Raw genomic sequence first — 20792 nt, forward strand, 5'->3', positions numbered from 1 at the left:
GAGACGGGGACAGGGAGTGCGGGGTAGGGGCTACTGAGATTCCACAGTGCCAGGGTCCAGCATACCCCTGTCCACCACCGTGTCGTTTATTCGCTATTGTTTAGCACGGTGAAAGTTCAATGTCCACGGATTTTGCCTACGCTTCTGGTAAACCCAGATTTTAAGCCCAGTGTCACTTACACATGGGTTTAAATATTAGCCAAGGGATTAAGTTATTCCGTCGGGTTTCCCTGCCGTACGCGGTTGTTCTTATGTTAAAGTGGCTTTGGAGTGGATCCCCACTCTTGTCGCGCGCTATATGTAGTGTACCCGTGTCACGTGGTGGGTAGTGGATCACGGAACGGGAAGAGACGTTCGTGATGGGGAGAGCCGTGTTGGCCGGCCGTGTGGCGCCCATTCGCAGCCAGGGACATGTGGGTGAACAGCTCGGCTAGTGAAAGATGATGCAGACAGTGCAGTGTAGGCAATATGAGTTATAGCCCAAAGGTTGCCCTCAGACCGCCGAAACAGGAAACTGACCCAGCCCTCCGTTCCCAGGTTCGTTCCTGAACTCGACTGAGGGCCACCGGTGCCAGGTCTGTCCGCTGGCCACCTACCAGCCGGACCAGCTGGCCACGGGCTGCATCGACTGTCCGCCGGACACCACCACTCAGCAGGTAACTGGATAACCAGACACCACCACTCAGCAGGTAACTGGATAACCGGACACCACCACTCAGCAGGTGACTGTCCGCCGGACACTAACACTGAGCAGGTAACTGGATAACCGGACACCGGACATCACCACTGACCATATAGCAGGTGTCCTCACTCCTCAATACAACAACATATATAATCAGGTGTCCTCCTAACATCACCTCTCAACAGGTAATTGGACTAGTGGGGACAGCCCGCCGTGAACAAGCCGCATTTATCACGCCCCCATACGGTTAAATAAGAGTGTATCATACGATGGAGAGTGGAAACAAAGTCACTTTCATTGCAGTCATCTACAATCTACATTGTTCTGTTAAGTACTGAATCAGATTTAATTCAGAAGCAGAAGCCATCACGGCTGTGGTCGTATTTACCAGCAGCTGAGCCCGTCCGGCGCGGCTCAGCAGAAAGGTTTTGTCTGCATCGCTTTGGACTCCCGTCTTCCCTGGCCGCTGAGTCCATACTATCGCCGCTCTCGGCCACCCATTCCACCACTGTGGGCCTCTCTGAGCCAGGTGGTCTTACCGCCCGGCGGATCATCAAGGATAGGCGGCGAACATTAGCGTCGCCACGGGGGGGCAAGCGGGGCATCTTGCCCCCCCAACCTCGGACCGGGCACCCCCTGAGATCGATACAGATCCGATGAGATTTTAGAGTCGGGAAAAAATGGGGGTACCTTTCTGAGAATGCCTGTGAGGTCAGACTCGGTTGCAGCAAGCAGTTCAAACCAGAGTCTGACTCGCAGTCGCCAAAATCTTCAAGACTCCGAGTCCAGACTTGGAAATGTCAATGCTGTGATTCATTACATGTTCGTAGTTCGTTCTTTATTACATTTTACAGCTGATTTTCATAAGTTTTGGAGTGCTGACACAATTTTCGTTCAAAGCGTGAAACGAAATCTTCGGGGCCTTTCTCAACTCTCATCAAATGTCTGCGACAGGTTCAAGTACCGTACAAGTGTCGCAGGGCTCATGAGCTTGCTCTAAACAAAGGCTCCTAAGGAGCTCCACTGAGCCCTAAAGAAGCCTTCAGAGGGCCCAAACCGGCCTCTGAAAGTCCCACTGGTGTCCATGTTCTCTGAGGGCCCATACATGGATATTTGAGCCTTCGAACATTTCTGAGAACCTTAACTGGCCTCTGATAGTTCAGCCAAACTTTTGAGGCGACAGACTTTGCTAACCCCAAGCCGGCATCTGAGGGGTCACAGCTCAAGTGTCCCTCTGAGTTCCGCAACACATGTTTACTATGTCCCTACGTAGGGTCCTTAGGGATTCGACACAGACCCCAAGGGTTCACACTGTTATCCGAGGGCTCCAGGCTCACCCTGGGCCTAGTCTCTTAGCGCCCGCCGCCCACACTGGCTTCTGAGGGCCCCACCTTGGGCTCGGAAAGTCCTAAAGCACCACGTACACGTAAATATTCGAGGTGACTCACGCCGATCTCCGGGATCCTAAGCATGCTTCTGAGAGTCAGCACTGACCCTGAGTGGCCTGAAATGGCCTGGAAGTCCCAAACCTATCTCTAAGGGATCCCTTGCCGCTATGCCGTGCGTAACTTTTGGTTCCGTTTAACAGTTTCTGTTCGCGTTTGCAGCGCTTCCCTTCACACGAAAAACGAGAAACTTTTGTTCACACTTGAGTGAACAAAACACTTCCTCTCACTGGAGCAAAGATGAATAACTTCCGATTCACACTTCCGACATTCACTCTCCGCCGAATGCCCAACTTAGCTACGATCGGCGGCTGGGATAAGTCCTATGCATTTCACGTAAAACCTCTGCATGCATGCGTGAATGGAGGTTTTAGCAGGGTGATCCGATTAAATGGAGCGTTTTTCACCGTTTCTGGGTAATGATCATGAGCGTCGAGCATCTGCACAGGGGCCCTCTGCAGTGCGTCGGCAATCGCAGCCACTATATACTATAATTCTACCAGTCGTTTTTGTCATGAAATTTCAAAATTTCGAATTTTTCTGTAAAAAAAATTACATGTCATAGCTAGAAGGAAACCTTTGTCACCATCGGATTCCTCGCACCATTGCGCGTCGAATGATATGTAAAACGAGTGAGTAAAGACTGGGGAAAGGCAAGTTTTAACACAAAAGTTGATTTTGCCCCCCCAACCGAAAATCTCTGGCGACGCCTATGGCGGCGAACCACAGACAAATCCGACCACTGAGCCCGAGCGACAAGTGGTGTCTTGCCTGCAGCGTTTGGACGGTCCAACCTGCCGCTACAGACCAGTGACCACCCTGTCGCTATGTAGATTATTAGATTACAGCACTATGAGGGCGAGGTGGGGTGGGATATTTGGTCGTTATATAACGAACCGCACACTAAATTTATGAACTTCTAATTATATAAAAGAAAACGAGAACTGGATACATTAGGACCGTTTCGAGCCACGCTTAAAACGGTAGTTAGGATAATAAGCGATTCTACTTGGCAGAATGGTCCCAATTGTCCAGTTATTGCTGATATAAGGCGCGCCTGTCAGCCGTCCAAATGCAGCTCCCCTCCGCATCACAAAACTGTCTTACGACCCGCTGCTCCGTTCCTCCACCCGCATTCAAAGCTCACCGACCACCGTCCCCTTCCCCTCAGACGGGCTCCACCAGCGCCGAGCAGTGCACCAACCCGTGTAACGACGGCGGCGGCGACAGCAAGTGCGACGCCAACGCGCTCTGCCTGATCGACCTCGCCGTCAACTCGTTCCGCTGCGAGTGCAAGCTGGGCTTCCGCGGCGACGGCTACAACTGCACCGACCGCTGCGACGGCTTCTGTGACAACGCCGGCGTGTGCAGCAAGAACCAGCGTACTGGCGACCCAGAGTGCGCCTGCACCGGATCATTCACCGGTGAGCGGGCGGGCCCTGAGGGAAACTCGGAGATTCAGGGGCTCGGGAATGTAACTTGCATTCCCTTGGCTTATTTTGAAGTTGAACCAGCTAAACCTAATGCCCAGCTTGCCTTAGCTCCCAATCATTTCGTCCGTCGCACCTCGAGCTGCCTTCATCCCCGACGGCACTGAGCCCTTATCTGACACCTAACTCGTCTTCTCCTCCTCTCAGGTGATCGGTGTGCCGAGAAGTCGCAGTTCGCGTACATCGCCAGCGGCGTGGCCGGCCTGGTCCTGCTGGCCATCATTTGCGTCCTCTTCGTCTGGATGATCTGCGCGCGCGCCAACCGCAAGAACAAACAGCAGGAGGCCGTGCAGAAGGCCATGACGGCGCCGCCGGACGCCGCCTCGCAGGTGGGAGAGGAAAGAATGGATTCCGATCTCCGGTGGGACCGAGCCGCTACTATGGTGCTCAGAGGGGATTCTACTTCGATCGCTATTCTGGTTTTTTGAAGGAATTCTGACAGCGCAATGAGCGTCTCATTTGCCCTCATTTTCCACGTTGAGTATCCCAGACAAGCGACGAGCACATATTGGCTTCGCAACGTAAAACAGGATTTCAGAGGGGGTGGCAGTGGATTCAACGAACGATTCGCCGGACGTCCCTTGCTTCAGCCGGTGCCCTAGTCTCCAACATCCACTGACTGGGCTGCCCTCCTGTGTCGACCAGGTGAACTTCTACTACGGCGCCCCGACCCCGTACGCCGAGAGTATCGCTCCGTCGCACCACTCCAACTACGCGCACTACTATGACGAGGAGGACGAGGCCTGGGAGATGCCCAACTTCTACAACGAGGCCTTCGTCAGAGGTCAGTGAATGCAACGGTGGCGGCAACAAAACTAACAAAAGGTTGCGAGTTGAGAGCCAGGGCACATTGCTATTTCCTCCAACGGCTCATACCCATCGCTTCCACAAGTACAGGGAAATAACTTACAAAATGTCTGGCCGAAAAGATGCGCCTCAATCGGTCTGTGATATTGCCTTGTGAATTCTAGAGTTGCATTCGAATACAAGCTACATAAAACTATGACAGCACGCCACTGTCAGTCATAAATTCCCTAAGAATCAGTAGCCAACTGACCAACCCCTTTTCCCTCTCAGATAACGGCACGATGGGCGGCGCTGGCACCCTGTCCCGGCCACAGTCCGGCGTGCCGAGCATGTACGGCATGCCGCCACCCAAACAGGAGGAGCTGTACGACCGGCTGAGGAAACACGCCTACACCGGACGGAGGGGTAAGTACTGAGTACGGGAACAGCGATACACGACGAAGAGGGAACACATTGACGGAAAGATGGGAGTGAATGACACTGTATTTAGAGAGACGGAGAAGAGGGCGGACCTACGATGGCCTTGGAGTGGGACCAAGTGATACGAATCACGCATCACGCTTGTGTGCCGTCTTCACCCTCGGTACTTGCGAACGCAACAAACGCCATCAGTGACAATAACACCCACAAATCGTTCTGACGTCTCGTTTCTTCCCCTCAGACGACGGAGTGGAAAGCCAGGAAGACCAGCCTCTGTAGGCTGCTATCTGCCGGTTACGTCTCAAACTATAACTGCCCGCGCAGCCGCCAGAGCGGCGGTGGCCCGCGGCAGCATCGTTCGGGAGGCGCCAGTCACCCCCACCGTCGCAGACCGCCGCTCAGAAACGCGGGAATCGCGCCGCTGGCGCCAGACATTGTGTGCCGGCGTAAAGGGGAGGCGTCTGATTACCACATACTTCTGAGAGCATAGAAAAGTGCCTCATGGGCGCTAATCTGTGTTGCGAACATGAAAGCGCCGCGCGGAAGCTGATATTGTGTGCTGAGTGCAAGTGTGGTGCCTCACGGGCGCTTAAACTGAACGCAATGCCTCCCAGCATCCGTTGAACTTCATGTTTAGTGCTGCAGCAGCTGATGAGTGCTTACTTGCGAGTGATTTTGTGAGAAGTGTATGGGTACGAGCATGTGGCCTTGTGCGATCGGGAGCGCTAGTGTGCGACTGCGTGTTAGACTGTGTGCGAGAGGGGGTCCGCCGATTCAGAGGCGGATGTCACAGAGCCTATATATCAGTCGGGCCGGCAACTAGCCGCCGCTCGGCACAGCTGGAGCTTACTGCTCGTGTATAGTGAGGACATTATCACTGGTGTGTAGTGTGAGCAGAAACCCGTATGTTGGAGCGTCCGACCGCCGTCGATACAGAACCCACGGCAAGAAGTATTGCAGCTACATGCCTCCATCGTTTCACTCCAGGGCTAGCAAACACCAAGCGACTCCATAAGAACTACTTCTATCTGGGGATGAAGAAATGCCTGCTCACTTCTCACCAACCAACAAACAGCGGCAGCATCTGATTGGACTGACCGTGTATTGGACGGTCATCACAGCGGATGGGGGCGGCGACGGCGGCGGGTCGGAGAGGATGTGGCCGTTCAGGGGAAGTGGGCGGCGTCCTTCTGGTGGAGCTCCAACAGCCGGTCCTCGATCACAGGGTCCGGGAACCGCGCCACAAACGACTGGATCAGACCCCCGGCAGACGGCTCGTACTGGTGCAGCGCCACGTCGTCCCCTGGGGTGAAGGACAGACGGTCAGACGCGACGACAGAGGGGACATGGGGGGAAGAAGGGGTAAGAAGTCAGGCGGTTAAATACTAGGTCGAAGGGCACAGAGTGGGTGATATAAGCCCGGGAGTCGGACGGTCAGATACGGGGTCAGCTGCAGATGGGAACGGAGGGGACAGAGGATCAGTGCATATCGTGGAATGATGTCCCGGTGATGAAGGTCGATTACATATTGTACGGAAATGGAGGCGAGGAACATGAGCGAGAATAAAATGCTAAGCGTGTAGCATAGTCTGTTTGATGATGATCGCAGATGTCGAAAAAAGCAAGAAAAACAGCAACATTACTAAAATAGTGGTAAAATAATACAACAAACAGTGTCTCAGTGGGAAAGGTCGAAAACGAAATGCACAGTACAACTCCCACATCCCGGAGACGCACCTTTGAGCTCTGTGTGCGCCTGCACGAGGAAGCGGCGCGGCTGCTTCTTCTCCAGGATGATGGGTATCCAGTTGGCGAACGGGTGCGGCCCGCTCTCTGGCACCTCCGAGTAGTGGTCGAACATGGCGCGCGCCGCCGGAACGTCCGCCGTCGCCTTGTACACCTGGTGACGGGTTGGTGGGTAAAGTGTTAGTCAGGGACGGTCCGGCCATCCGGAGCTGCACTTCTGGCAACGGATGGTTGGGGATATAAGAAAAGCGCGAACAGGCGACCCTGAGTTCGAGGAAACTACTCGCAACCGTAAGTGGCAGACTCTCAAGCGCAGAACTACTCCCACGGCAATACTTCGGATGGCCATATCCCAGAGTCGAGTAGCAACCAAAAACCCTCCCGTTTCGATGACATGAATTGCTTTGAGTAAGTAATCTAATGATTCAGAGCTGCCGACTTTGTCACCTGGAGTTTGCGCAGGAAGTCGCCGATGGCCTTTTTGCCGGAGGTGTAGATTTTCTCCTTGTCGACGGTCATCAGCAGGTCGGGCTTGCCGTCGGCGTCCTTGACCTCTTTGATGTCAACGACGCCCTCGCCGTGCTCCAACAGAACCCGCAGGATCACGTACCGCGCTCTGCTGTGTGCCTGTGGGGGGTCAGAGGAACAGTCAGGGCACCGTACTGCACCTCCGCGACTTGTCGTAGACCATTCATACAACGGTACCGCACGCATACATTACACTCGTGTATGCCTAGGTGGAGTAAGTGATAGAAAACTTTAACAATACACTTTAATCAGAGATCGGGGGAGGGACGGGGAGGTGGCAACAGCATGAGGTTAGCCTAACATGAGGTTAACCATCATCCCATGATATTTTGACCCTCCATCCGACCCGCCCCTCCCATCTGACCTGCATGAACCGTCCAGTGGCCGCATCGTACTGTTCCAGACACTTGGCGAAGCCGTCCCACAGGTTATCCACCCAGTTGACGTACGTCACCAGCCGTCCGTGTTCGCCCCGACAGTCAAACAGCCTGCCGACGGGGCCAGTCACAGCGCCGCGCCGGCAACCAGGGACCCCGCCCTCCCACCGGCCGGCCCGACCTGACCCGGCCTGCCTACCTGCATGAACTTTTTGGTCTCTGTGGAGTACATCTCGAGCGCCTTGGCCAGCCCGTTGTAGAGCAGGCTGAGCCAGTTGACGTAGACGAGCGTGGGCCGCAGCGACTCGGCCACCGAAAAGATGCTGCCGGCCGGACCGGGCGCCAGGTCAGGTCGGGTCAGGTCAGGTCAGGTCAGACCAGGTCAGGTCGGGTCAAGTCAGACCAGGCCGGCCGGAGCACTTATTTCCATCAGGCAGCAATAAATACAGTGAGGCTTAGTAGGAAAACCTGCATAAAATGCAACTTGCAGTTTACACTACATAGAACAAACGCTAGTAGCGTTGATGTTAAAAGCATTACATCACTCTCAACCAGTCACACCTAATCAAAGGAGCGAGTTCATTGACCGGTGTTTAACCAGTCAACCAGTCGAGTGTCCTAGTCCAGTGTGTACATAAGTGTGCGTGACACCGAGGGAGAGTGGACGCGTACTCACTCCATGACATCCTCCTCTAGGGAGAGGTACAGTCCGACACACTCTGCGCGGCACTCCTCGTATGACGAGCCCAGGTCGGTAAACATACTATCGTACGTCTCGCCCGGCGAGTAGCAGCTCGAGATCTGGGGAGAAGAGGAAGAAGCACGGTGAAGAGTGAATTAATAGGCCGACATAGCGAATAAACTACATTGAAGATTCGCATTAAAGAATGGCGATAAGAGCCCAAGTAGGGTAGGGTAGGGTAGGGTAGGGGTTGGGGTAGGGTAGGGTAGGGTAGGGTATGGTATGGTAGGGTAGGGTAGGTTAGGGTAGTGTAGGGATAGGGGTAGGGTAGGGTAGGGTTGAATTAAGTAACATCCTAATCTTACAAAGGGCTCGAACAACTCGCATGCATCACCATCATACTTTACAGTTCAATTAAAAGCAGTTACCCAAATCTACCCAAATAATACAGCTAAAAATACAAGTCAATCACCCAAACTCATGCACCCGTAACATAACATAAATCAAAACATACAGTTATCGCGTAAACCTGTACCTCTAGTCTATATTATAAATCCTAAAAAGTCCGCCGCCCACTCCGTCGGGGTTACTCCCAAAAAGGCTTATTACGGCGCCGTCGATTGACGCACGAGGGTGAAATTTTCACGACTCGTGGGTCACGTCATTCAACAGGTTGTATTAAATTTTGGGCACGATGCGGCCGGGGGTGTGGCCGTGGCGCGTGCTCATGTGCGCCATAGGGTTAGCATTAGAATCGGCAAAAACAGGCTATTGCTCGGGAACGGTAAGGGCTACGGGGCTGAAATTTTCGCCACAAGTCGAGCGCGTGCACTCATTTGTCGTATTAAATTTTCGAGGGTGTGGGTTCAGCGGTGTGCACGTGATAGGGCCGCGACCGGCGCCGAGCAGAGGGCACGTGCTGTTAGGCTCAGTTGTTCGCTTAAAAACTGACTGGAAATAATCAGAGCCGGAAGGTCATTGACCTTTGACAACGAATACCGGCGCCGGGCACCCCTCGCCAAGGGGATTCGCCAGTAAATACGATAAATTTGTGTTTGCAATATCTCAGCCGTTTGTGGGCCGATTTAGCTGAAACTTGGACTGTCGGTGGTAGTCTAGGGTAGTGTAGTGTAGGGTAGGGTAGGGTAGGGGTAGGGGTAGGGTAGGGGTAGGGTAGGGTAGGGGTAGGGTAGGGTAGGGGTAGGGTAGGGTAGTGTAAGGGTAGGGTAGGGTAGGGTAGGGTAGAGTAGAGTAGAGTAGGGTAGGGTAGGGTAGGGTAGTGTAGGGGTAGAGTAGGGTAGGGTAGGGTAGGTTAGGGGTAGGGTAGGGTAGTGTAGAGTTAGGGGTAGGGTAGGGTAGGGTAGGGTAGGGTAGGGTAGGGGTAGGGGTAGGGTAGGATAGGGTAGGGGTAGGGGTAGGGTAGGATAGGGTAGGGGTAGGGTAGTGTAGGGTAGGGTAGTGTAGGGGTAGGGTAGGGTAGGGTCGGGTCGGGTAGGGTAGGGTAGGGTAGAGTAGGGTAGGGTAGGGTAGGGTAGGGTTGGGTCGGGTAGGGTAGAGTAGGGTAGGGTAGGGTAGGGTAGGGTAGGGTAGGGTAGGGTAGTATAAGGGTAGGGTACGGTAGGGTAGGGTAGGGTGGGGTAGGGTAGGGTAGGGTAGGGTAGGGTAGGGTAGTGTAGGGGTAGGGTAGGGTAGGGTAGGGTAGGGGTTGGGGTAGGGTAGGGTAGGGTATGGTATGGTAGGGTAGGGTAGGTTAGGGTAGTGTAGGGATAGGGGTAGGGTAGGGTAGGGTTGAATTAAGTAACATCCTAATCTTACAAAGGGCTCGAACAACTCGCATGCATCACCATCATACTTTACAGTTCAATTAAAAGCAGTTACCCAAATCTACCCAAATAATACAGCTAAAAATACAAGTCAATCACCCAAACTCATGCACCCGTAACATAACATAAATCAAAACATACAGTTATCGCGTAAACCTGTACCTCTAGTCTATATTATAAATCCTAAAAAGTCCGCCGCCCACTCCGTCGGGGTTACTCCCAAAAACGGCAATTGCAAAGCCGTCGATTGACGCAGGACGGTGAAATTTTGACGACTCGTGGGTCACGTCATTCAACAGGTCGTATTAAATTTTGGGCACGATGCGGCCAGGGGTGCGCCCGTGGCGCGTGCTCACGTGGTGTGCCATAGGGTTTACACTAGAATCGGCAACAGGCTATTGCTCGGGAACGGTAAGGGCTACGGGGGCGAAATTTTCGCTGTAAGTCGGACGCGTGCACTCATTTGTCGTATTAAATTTTCGACGGTGTGGGTTCAGCGGTGTGCACGTGATAGGGCCGCGACCGGCGCCGAGCAGAGGGCACGTGCTTTAGGCTCAGTTGTTCGCTTAAAAACTGACTGGAAATAATCAGAGCCGGTAGGTCATTGACCTTTGGCAATGAATACCGACGCCGGGCGCCGCTCGCCAAGAGGATTCGCCAGTAAATACAATTAATTTATTTTTGCAATATCTCAGCCGTTTCTGGGCCGATTTAGCTGAAACTTGGACTGTCGGTGGTAGTGTAGGGTAGGGTAGGGTAGGGTAGGGTAGGGTAGGGTAGGGTTGGGTATGGGTATGGGTAGGGTAGGGTAGGTTAGGGTAGGGTATGGGTAGGGGTAGGGTAGGGTAGGTTAGGGTAGGGTAGGGTAGGGGATTGTAGGGTAGGGTAGGGTAGGGTAGAGTAGGGTAGGTAGGGTAGGGTAGTGTAGGGGTAGAGTAGGGTAGGGTAGGGTAGGGTAGGTTAGGGGTAGGGTAGGGTAGTGTAGAGTTAAGGGTAGGGTAGGGGTAGGGGTAGGGTAGGATAGGGTAGGGTAGGATAGGGTAGGGCAGGGGTAGGGTAGTGTAGGGTAGGGTAGTGTAGGGGTAGGGTAGGGTAGGGTCGGGTCGGGTAGGGTAGGGTAGGGTAGAGTAGGGTAGGGTAGGGTAGGGTAGGTTACGGTAGGGTAGGGTAGTGTAGGGGTAGGGTAGGGTAGGGTAGGGTAGGGTAGGGGTAGGGGTAGGGGTTGGGGTTGGGGTAGGGTAGGGTAGGGTAGGGTATGGTAGGGTAGGGTAGGTTAGGGTAGTGTAGGGATAGGGGTAGGGTAGTGTAGGGTAGGGTAGGGTTGAATTAAGTAACATCCTAATCTTACAAAGGGCTCGAACAACTCGCATGCATCACCATCATACTTTACAGTTCAATTAAAAGCAGTTACCCAGTTCTTCACAAATAATACCAGCAAGTTTCTACACCCAAACTAATGCATCCGTTAATCATACATATCAAAACATACAGTTATCGCGTAAACCTGTACCTCTAGTAGAATGATAAAAGCCAAGACCTTCATTCGTCAGTCGGTAGGTAATGTCCGTGAATAAGAACAGCACCGCACCCAGGGTACCACAGTCTGTCTCACCATTCGCCCTCTACCACCGCTGGTGATATTCACCGGTCCATCGCCCTCAATGTTTTGCAGCGGTGTTTACGTAAGGTGTTTTACAACTCACCGGTTCATTGGTCTCAGTGTGTTTCACCACAGCCGCGTCGTAGTTGAGTTTGCCATCCTTGTCCTTCTGGAACAGCTTACCGCTGCCGTGGCCAAACAGCTCGTGCAGACCGACCTGGACCTGCCGGGCAGATAGACAGACACTGGTCAGAGCTGCTGCTGGCAGACAAACTATGGTCAACATCGGAGCATTGGTCAGAAAGACAGGCGACAGCCAGACCCTCGCGGCCTTCAGGGACCAGCTGCAGCTCCATGAATGTGAAGCGAACCCCGTGACCATCATAACCCTTTTCGCCCGAGCGCACCTCGAACGTCCTGCCACCGGTAGGTACTGCCCCCCCCCCCCCCCTATCTTGTACCTCAAACGCCTATGTGCGGTACTGTCGCATCAGCCCGTACTTACCTCGAATGCCTGCGTGCGGTACTGTCGCATCAGCTCTGCGTCCTCTGTGCCCAGGAAGGGCAGCACGGCCGCCGAGTACGCCGCCATGATGACGTTCCCCAGCGAGACGTTCTTGAAGCCCTCCTCTTGGCGAATCTCGTCGTAGTTTGGAATGTTGATGCCGGCCGGCACGCCGCTGCCAGCGAACGCCAGCACGTCCAGACTGGTGAAGTCCGGCTTCAGGAAACGGTCCTTCTCGTACGTCTAGGTGGATAATGGTAAGGGTCAGAATGACCATCTACGGTCGCAAGCATAACAGGCGAAAGAATCGCCACACAGCTGCATTGTATCGCCATACAACCGCGACACAATGTCGTTTCATCGTTGACAACTTTCAATGTCAGCAAAATCGAGCGCGGCTGCCATAAGATGCTTCGTCCGGCTGATTTGAGCATTACACACCTAGCAATGTATCATTTTGACGTGAAATTCAATTTGTTTACGGTATTGCCTACTCACCTATGTCTTTCCAAATACGACAATAATTGATATGCACACCTTTATCACAATTGTCAACTACTCTTATCCCCTCACCTCCTTCTTCTGACTATATTATCATACAGTAGCTGCGGTAGATCCTCAACCTTCAATCCACCGCCATTCACCAATCGCTCCTCGCGAGAACAGCACCGCATATCGAGGCAACCAAACAAAAAACGTCAGTGTCGCCGTGTCAAGATTGCCACTGACTACACAACGACAAAGGTCGAAAAAAGCAGGAATTTCAACTTCTTTGCGAGATTGCGAACTGCCTGGCCCAAGCACTCCATCGTGCGCTCTTCCCTTCCACCCACGTAGCAAGCAGCCACCATCAACAGCAGCGGCGCGGCTCTCACCTCTGGCCAGGGCAGACGGGGCAGGATGGTCTCGGCGGCATTCACCAGTCGGCCGAACTTCTCGCTCATCGGGCCGTTCACCATGGCGGCGAAACCCTCCCACTCGGCCCGCATGCCGGTCGGGTCGCGGTACGTTTCGATGAAGCCGATGTAGCTGAAAGGGAGAGAGAACAAGGCGGTTACGGGACGGTCCAGTGATGTAGCGGTGATGAGTTGCATGTTAGAAGAGGCAGCAGAAGGAAATGCCGCCCGTGACAGCGCAACCGTCGGAGAATCGCACACCTACGTAAAACAATATAATGGACTATCGATCCAATTTACAAACATCTGGCAATAAAAGCAAATGCAGACAAGTTAGCTGATCTAAAACATTCACCACAAAATATACACTATCACTCCTTCTCGGCAACAGGAACTAGAAGCGAATTCGAGAGATGAGCTCTCTGGAGCGTGGCGGATAAAGCTCTCACGTTTCGACGGCCGGTCCCTTGTTTTTGATCCAGTGCCGGCTGCCGTCCTTGTGCGCCGCCAGAGAGCCACTGGTGAAGCTCTTGATGTACTCGGAGAGCATACCTTCTTCCTCGGGGTTGGCCACATGTTTCCTACGGGAGGGACGGAGACAGGTCATTGTGACAGAGCACCACTAGTTGCACAGCATAAAGTGCACGGGGATGGGATGCACCACACGGGACGACGATCCTTTTAGTTTACTTCCACGCTGTCAGCGAGATGACAGAAATCGGCATTATCAAGCTCAGACGTAATTACTGGACAAAATAAAGTTTGGTTTGATAGCACCCCCTCCTGGATGGTCCATCACTACATCTTAAACAGAGACCCTAGCACAGTGTGCCACTGTCCATCGTGCAGAGAGCCTCCGTCCGTCCCCTTACCGTGCCTCCTTGAGTTCCTCCACGACCATGGCGAGTAGCGGCGAGTAGTCGCCGCGCGTGACGCTGAACTTGGCTCCCTGGAACTCCTCGGGGCCGCTGGTGAGCGCCGGGTCACTGTCGCTCAGCACAGACGCCAACCGAATCTGATGGCAGGAGTAGAAGGGCCAAGGGTCAAGGGATCAACTTACCCGTGCCAAATTATAGTGCCAAGTCATGTCATACCATCTGTTCTTGGTTGTGGTCTTTATTTGAATACATTGACACATTTCGGGTCCTGTAAAATGTCGTTCTAATATTGAAACAGCTATATATCTAGAAGCGATAGATGACTTATGCCGTTAAAAATAATAGAATCATGAAGTGAATCAGCGCGAATCGTACAGCACAGCGACAACCATGTGGCCCACTACCCGATAGCCCACATCGTAGTGGTTAACACCATCGACGACCGTCTTGAAGAGTCGGTTATTGTATGGCTCCAGGTTCTTGTGCTTCATGTACTGTTTGACCTTCTCGGCGTCTTCCTCGGTGCAGTTGGCGGAGAAGTACGTAGTTACTCCCTGTGGCGAGACGGGAACGCGTGTACATTAGGGTGCGCTGTGAACAGAGGGTACACTCTGGGGTCCTCCGCCCAGAGGGTACTGGGCGGAAGACCCCACCCTACACCCTATCGATAACGGAGAGGATATAAACAAGAAAGTACAGGAATATGGGTAGCGGACACACTGGACGGTGGACAGAGCACATATTAGGTGCTGGGACGAAAAAGAAGTCGAAAATGCCCACCAATGCCGTTGGCGATAAAAGGAAAACTGACGGAGGAACACTGAAAAAGTCAAGATGGGTCTGGGGTACATCAGCACTCCTTTCCCAGTCACGCCAGCATTACATCCTCCCTATCCCCGTCCCACCCTGCACCTTCCCTCGTTCCCACCTTGTCCCCGAGTCCGAGCTGCGCCACGCTGTCGTTTAGCGTGTAGAGCCGCGCCAGGCAGCCGTCCAGGAGTCGCTCCATGGCCTTGCTATCGGTCTCGTAGGCCCGTGAGGCGCGCACCAGAGCGGCAAACTTCTCCTGCGCCACCCCTGGCACCTTCTTGGTGTCGCCAAAGTCGCGGTAGTTGCCCATATCGGAGTAGATGGAGCTGCTGTACACCAGGAACGCCTGGTGGAGGGGGTGGGGAGCCGGTCATTGAGGATGTCTGCTGTCCTTATTGTAGATCGGTATCAGCTATATCCACAAAGTGTTGAGAACCGGAACATTTCATAAGATAGATGGTGAGCGTTGCAGACACTTCAAAACGAAAATGCATCGCTAAATTACTGCAGCATACATACATATTATATAATAATGACAAAAATGCAGGATTTTTGTCCCAAGCTTGGCAATTGACCGACCTTCCAGTCATCCTCGGTGAAGCCGCACTTCTCCAGGGCGACCGCCTTCAGTTCATCACAGGTCTGTTGACGGAACACGCGGTGGAGCAGGACAAACGCCAGCGGTGACTCCGGAGACGTCTGAAACGCGACACGTTTCTGGGAGTGAGTGGGGGGGGGGGGCGGGGAGAGGAGAGCACGGGACGGGGCAGAGCCGGGAGACAGACAGCAGGGAATCGGGCGGCGTCTGAAACACGACACCGTCCGGGAGTCATTGTAACCGGGAGGTGTGGAGGGGAGACAAACCGAGAGACATCGGAGACTAGCGAGACTCAGACGATTGAAAAACGACACGGCGAGGGAGCCGTGGGCGGGGGGTGGATGTCCATAACACACCACCGACCGGTGTCAGGTGGCGGGGGGGGGGATGAGAGGTGGCAGGACAAAGCGCAAACGAGGTCTTGGTAGACGTCGGGAACGGACCACGACGCTATTAGCAACCAGGGGAATGTCGGACCAATTAGGCAGGAGACAACGCAGCCTATACGGCCTTGACGCAGTCAGTCATTTCTTAGTCGAGGCCGGCCCTGCGCTCACCTGAAGCAGCACAATCAGGCTGCCCTTCCAGGAGGCCTGCGCGATGTGATGCGCGTATAGCTTCTGCTTGGACGTCAGGCCGCCGAAGGCCACATCACAGTCGAGCCGCGAGAACGGCTGGTTGTTGGGCAGGATGTACTTGGACGACATATCCTCTCCGGAACAGCAGCCGCGCGCGAGCCTGCCGGGCCGGGGGAGTCGCGTCACTACTTGCGGTCACAAGGAACAAGAGCCCGCGTCGGCCGTAGCACACTGCAGTGGCCGCAACTTCACGGATCGAGTGGTAAGCACATAACCGGTCGCCGTCTCACCATTCATAGGCATCGTGAGGGCTAGAAAAAGTGAATGTCAACTGCCCCTTATACATCCCGACTATCCTGTCGCCGGTTCACACACCAACACTTATCCTCGCTGATACCGCCACACGGTGCAAAAATCAGCCGTCTCCTGACCACAGATCTACGAGCACGGACACAGCTATCCACCTGCACGGCGCACCACCGTGCGCGTGACCGGCAGCGGCCGCCGGTCAACGCCGCCGGCAATTGGACACGTGACTGGGCATTGACCTGAGACACGTGACAGGACATTAACCAATCGGGCGGCACGGACCCATTCGCCAATGGCTGACCACTCAAAATGGGCCATGTTGGCTTCGATTCGTGCCGGGTACTTGGCGCGGGGAAGGCCGAACTCCCGACCGGGGCCCTGTTTCACCGCCCGACGCTGCGCACGCTGCAGCGCGCTGGGAGCTGAGGCATACCCCTGACGTCACTCGAATGACGTTGCGTGCGATCCGTTAGCTTATGGTAAATCGCATTTCGAACAGAGACCTTGAAGAACCTAGTACCAATTGAACAGAAGTTTGAGTGCGAATACTGCTAGCGTGCGGATGGTGCTGGCGCCGCCTGGGCGCCGCGGTGCTAGCGTTTTGCGATAACGTCATAGCGTAGCGTCAGAGGGAAGTTTGTTGATTTTGCCATGGAAGCCCAGCGCGCCGACGCGCGCAGCGCACTGCAGCGCTCCGCCGCGAAACAAGGCCCCGATTTGATTAAGTAAACATCACCTTAACGCTCTGTGATTAAACGAAAAAAGTGTAAAAAGTATGTTTAATTACTCAGTTTAGCAGGTTGTTAATGATAGCCTATTAAGATGTTCTCTTGCCTTGCCATTGAATGACGCTTGGAGCGCGTCACTCAGGACTTCTGAGCATACAGACGCATTTTGGCAGAACAAGTACTGACAGCAAATCATCAAATCAGCATGTAGTGCTGCAAGAACTGCCCATTATTACAACTAAAAGTGGCAGCCAGAGCAGTCAGTCCGATCAGGATAGTCCTGATTAGTGACTAGTGCTCACTCCTGTCTACAATTTTTGTTTTGAAGCAGATTCGCAGTGTCCCAATATTTGTTGACTTCGGTGGGAAACAACATCCAAATGTAAACAATTTTCAACTCTCACTTCAAACTTTTGAGAGCAATTTTCCACTCCCAACTTAAAAAACAAAGCATCTGCATGCATGGTCTTAAACCTCATATTCATACACACATGACAAGCTACATCATACCAAATTTGTGTGGAAATAAATGCTATCAATCCATTTTCCCTCCATTCTTACAACTTCCAACTGTTTTTAGCTTTACATGACCGCCAATTTTCCACTCTCATCTCCCAGCTGTCTACTGTTTGTTTGTTTGTTTGTTGGGGGTTAGGGGCGCGCCGACTGCGAGGTCATTTTGCGCCCAGCTGTCTACTGAATAATGTTCCTCTCTAACACCCAAGCTAAGTTACAATTTTGGGACACTGCAGATTCATAATATGGGTGGTACTGGTGTCATTTCTTGCCACTGTTTAATATAGGTTCATGTTTATTGTCAGAGTGGCTGGTGCTGGCTGGTTCTGATATGTCCCCTGGCTGCAGACTGCTGCAGTCTGTTACCTACCTCTGCTGCCATGCCCAGCAGTCTGGGCTGAACTTACTGCAGTGGAAATCCTCATCATCAAGTGCACTGAAGACAATGATTCTATTGTTGGGAGATTAATTACAGCAATAATTCTCATTAATCCTGGTTAAGGATTTACAAAACAATTTTAATTTTAACTGCTCCAAAATTTTACATAAAGTATGTAAAGGTCATTTAATAACTCAGTCCAAAATATACACTGAGCTAATTCAAGTGCTCAATATTCTGCCAATCTAGTGAGAAATAAAATTAACTGACTTAACCCTTTGATTAAGTGATTGTGAACTAGGTTGATCATCTCTTATCTAATATTTGACTTACCATTGCTTGCAAATTGCAATCTATTCATGCAAGTAAGCAACTGTTTCCTTATCCCCAGCTACCTAGGCAAAACTCAGTAGGTAGGTAGGTCAGGTTAGGTCAGATAAGGTTAGGTGGTTTCTAGTTTTTATTAGGCCATATTTTATTATATATATATATATATATATATATATATATATATATCCTTCTATTTTATTGAATTCGTGTTTTGTAATGTTACAATTCTGCCGCCGCACTTGGTTGCCGCACTGGTGTCTGTTGTATTATTTTGTTGTTTGAAATACTTCTAGAATTTTCTTCCAGAAGGCAGTGCGGTTGGAATAATTGTGATAAATTGAACAGAATTGCCCATTTCAGTATTTTTACGATGGTTTCCACATCATTTAGCATGGAGAAGTAGATTCTGAGTTCTGACTAAAGATTTTAGGCAACGTGTGTTTTGACAGGCAAAGGTCTTAGCTATCACTGTTTTATCCATTTAAGACTTCAAAGATATCTTGTCCTACACTGGAATAATTAATAATCACAAAGATAATGCTACAGTTTCAATATATTATCACTCTGCGACAATAATAATGTTCCAGCCAGTAAATGGATGACTACAGTTTAAAAATGAGGGTATTTTTAAGCGGTGAGCACTTATACCATAATACACCTTAAATTACGCGGGGAAATTTCCATAAATAACCTTGAAATAACCAATGAGTGGACGTTGCGGCGTTCGTGACGCAGTCATCTTTTGAGAGTCCTCCTTAAAAAATACGAAATAAGGACCATGTTCATGCGAAATCGACAGGAAAGGCACCAATATATTACCGTTGAATGCTAAAAGTAACAAATACACTTACTTTTTCAGAAAATGCGGTCTACAGCTGGCTCCTAGCCGGCCTATACCGCGCAGCAATTTGCCCGACAACATTGCAATGTGGCAGCAAAGAACTCATTAATTTGGTAGCACGCGACTTTTGTATTTCGAAGTATTCCCCCTTCTCAGAATGCAGAGCTCCATGAGAACTGCTGACTACGTAAAGGAATCTTGGACGACTACAACCATTCATGATGGAGCCAGGCCAGGGCTGCGAAGTCGATGCCGATTTTCAGTGACTCAGAATCCGACGTCGGCCCGACATCGGGCCGAGGCTCGGCCCGACGTCGGCCCAACGTCGGTTCAACCTCGGCCCGACATCGGCTGGACGTCGGATATGCCCGCATGTTCCGACGTCCAGCCGAAGTCCAGCCGACGTCGAGCCGACGTCGGGCCGAGGTCGTTTGCCGAGGTTGACGAGATCGTTTGTCGTTGGACCGACGGGGCCGACGTCGGCATGTTTATTGGGACAACGCGCCAAAAATATCAACCGGCGGCGGGATTCGAGCCCCCCAGTCGCCGACGTCGGCATGTTTACTGGGACAAGACGCCAAAAGCGTCAGCCGGCGATGGGATTCGAACCCCGTGTCTTGAACGCGAGGTTAGTGCGCTAACCACTACACCACGCAGCCAGTTAGCGAATTGAGTTTGTTTTGTTGGGTTATGCCCTTTCGGTCTGAACTCTGACAAGACCATTTCAGAGCCGGAAGGATGATAGGATGGAGACATTGGTCTTCTTGGCGAGCACCCTGGGTCCAGTTCATATAGAGTCCCCGGTCCCATTGCTGTTACGTGACACTTATTGGAAAGGGCGACCCTACAATGGATTCATATAGCCACCTTTACACACCTGCACCAACGTTTCCCAAAGTGTCCCTTTGATAAGTGGCATTTTGGCAAAGTGACACTTGCCGACTGGCCTTTCTATATGAACTGGACCCGGCCCTGGTGAGTTGCCGGGGCTGAGCCTGACCAAAGGATAGGCCGAGCAGCCCCCAAGCACTCACCGCACCCGGCTACGGGCGAGCTCGGCTTACGGGCAATCCCAAATGGGATAAAGTTTCCCGTCCAGTCCGGATCAGGGGGTTGCGGCGTGGAGGAAGATTTAAGTTTCCTGAGGATATTTTGAATACAGAAGCTCTTTATGAAACATGAAACATGTATTTTATATTATCTTAACGGTCAAAACAGCGGCCGATGTCGGTCCGACGTCGCCCCGACGTCGGCTGGACCTCAGCAATTGATCTCGGTCCGACGTCGGCCCGACGTCGGCTGGGCCTCGGCTGGACGTTGGTACATGCGGGCATATCCGACATCCAGCCGACGTCGTGCCGAGGTTGGACCGACGTCGGGCCGACGTCGGCATGCCGATGCCGAGATGCCGACGTCACCCCGACGTCGGGCCGACGTCGGCATGTTTACTGGGTCCATACCTACCTGTCACACTCACATCCATTGCAATTTGCAAGTAGGAGTTAGGACTACGCCAACGGACTCATTAGACCGTCGTGCAAATGTTTCGATAGTCGCTAGCACCGGCCAAAGCTCTCGCCTTGGCACGTACTCATCCCGCCCAGAGAAGCCAAAGACAATCACTCGTATGGATACATCATTTACAATATGCCGTCAACGCCAATTTTGTAGATAAAAAGCTTCACATACACAGTAACAAGACGTCTGTTGGCAGCACCGGCCAATACCAAGCGTTCACCAAGAAACTCGGCCCGTGGACCGCTCGCCACCGCGGTACCTCGGAGCAGTGAGCACCACTCGGCCGGCGATCCCTTCCGTCCCCGT

General features: G+C 52.6%; 2 protein-coding genes across 13 annotated transcripts in view; one reads left to right on the forward strand and one right to left on the reverse strand.

Annotated features, from left to right (window-relative positions):
• LOC122388199 (sushi, von Willebrand factor type A, EGF and pentraxin domain-containing protein 1-like) overlaps nt 1-6426 on the forward strand; it is a 34233-nt gene extending 27807 nt beyond the window's left edge. The window contains exons 8-13 of the mRNA XM_043379071.1: nt 538-656; nt 3299-3551; nt 3765-3946; nt 4263-4401; nt 4695-4829; nt 5086-6426. Of these exons, the coding sequence (XP_043235006.1) occupies nt 538-656; nt 3299-3551; nt 3765-3946; nt 4263-4401; nt 4695-4829; nt 5086-5123 (866 nt within the window). The 3' untranslated portion in view covers nt 5124-6426. The remainder of the gene's footprint in view (nt 1-537; nt 657-3298; nt 3552-3764; nt 3947-4262; nt 4402-4694; nt 4830-5085) is intronic.
• LOC122388197 (dipeptidyl peptidase 3-like) lies at nt 5928-19186 on the reverse strand. Of its 12 annotated transcripts, none has more exons than XM_043379061.1 (15): nt 18979-19186; nt 15845-16025; nt 15269-15388; nt 14808-15035; nt 14296-14433; nt 13874-14016; nt 13451-13582; nt 12981-13134; nt 12106-12348; nt 11704-11823; nt 8172-8296; nt 7695-7818; nt 7038-7217; nt 6582-6744; nt 5928-6147 (listed from the first exon to the last, which is right to left on the reverse strand). In XM_043379061.1, exons 1-15 carry the CDS (start codon nt 19047-19049, stop codon nt 6011-6013), a joined length of 2259 nt encoding a protein of 752 aa, XP_043234996.1. In that variant the 5' UTR covers nt 19050-19186; the 3' UTR covers nt 5928-6010. The 12 variants fall into 12 exon arrangements, with proteins under 12 accessions (XP_043234996.1, XP_043234995.1, XP_043234994.1 ...); XM_043379060.1 differs by lacking the exon at nt 7695-7818 and adding an exon at nt 7483-7606 and having other exon boundaries at nt 18979-19069; XM_043379059.1 differs by lacking the exon at nt 7695-7818 and adding an exon at nt 7483-7606 and having other exon boundaries at nt 14284-14433; nt 18979-19069.
• Between the last annotated feature and the right edge of the window lie 1606 nt (nt 19187-20792).

The sequence above is a fragment of the Amphibalanus amphitrite genome, unplaced genomic scaffold (assembly GCF_019059575.1).
Source record: "Amphibalanus amphitrite isolate SeventyFive unplaced genomic scaffold, NRLGWU_Aamphi_draft 000313F_arrow, whole genome shotgun sequence".
NCBI lineage: Eukaryota > Metazoa > Arthropoda > Thecostraca > Balanomorpha > Balanidae > Amphibalanus > Amphibalanus amphitrite.

Bases quoted from the DNA above. Each gene is read 5' to 3' on its own strand.
- LOC122388197 (XM_043379059.1), bottom strand. From the start codon at position 19,049: ATGTTGTCGGGCAAATTGCTGCGCGGTATAGGCCGGCTAGGAGCCAGC. The intron at 15,389-15,844 runs GTGAGCGCAGGG...GTCGCGTTTCAG, and splicing joins GCCTGATTGTGCTGCTTCAG to ACGTCTCCGGAGTCACCGCT. The intron at 11,824-12,105 runs GTAAGTACGGGC...TCTGCCCGGCAG, and splicing joins ACCGCACGCAGGCATTCGAG to GTCCAGGTCGGTCTGCACGA.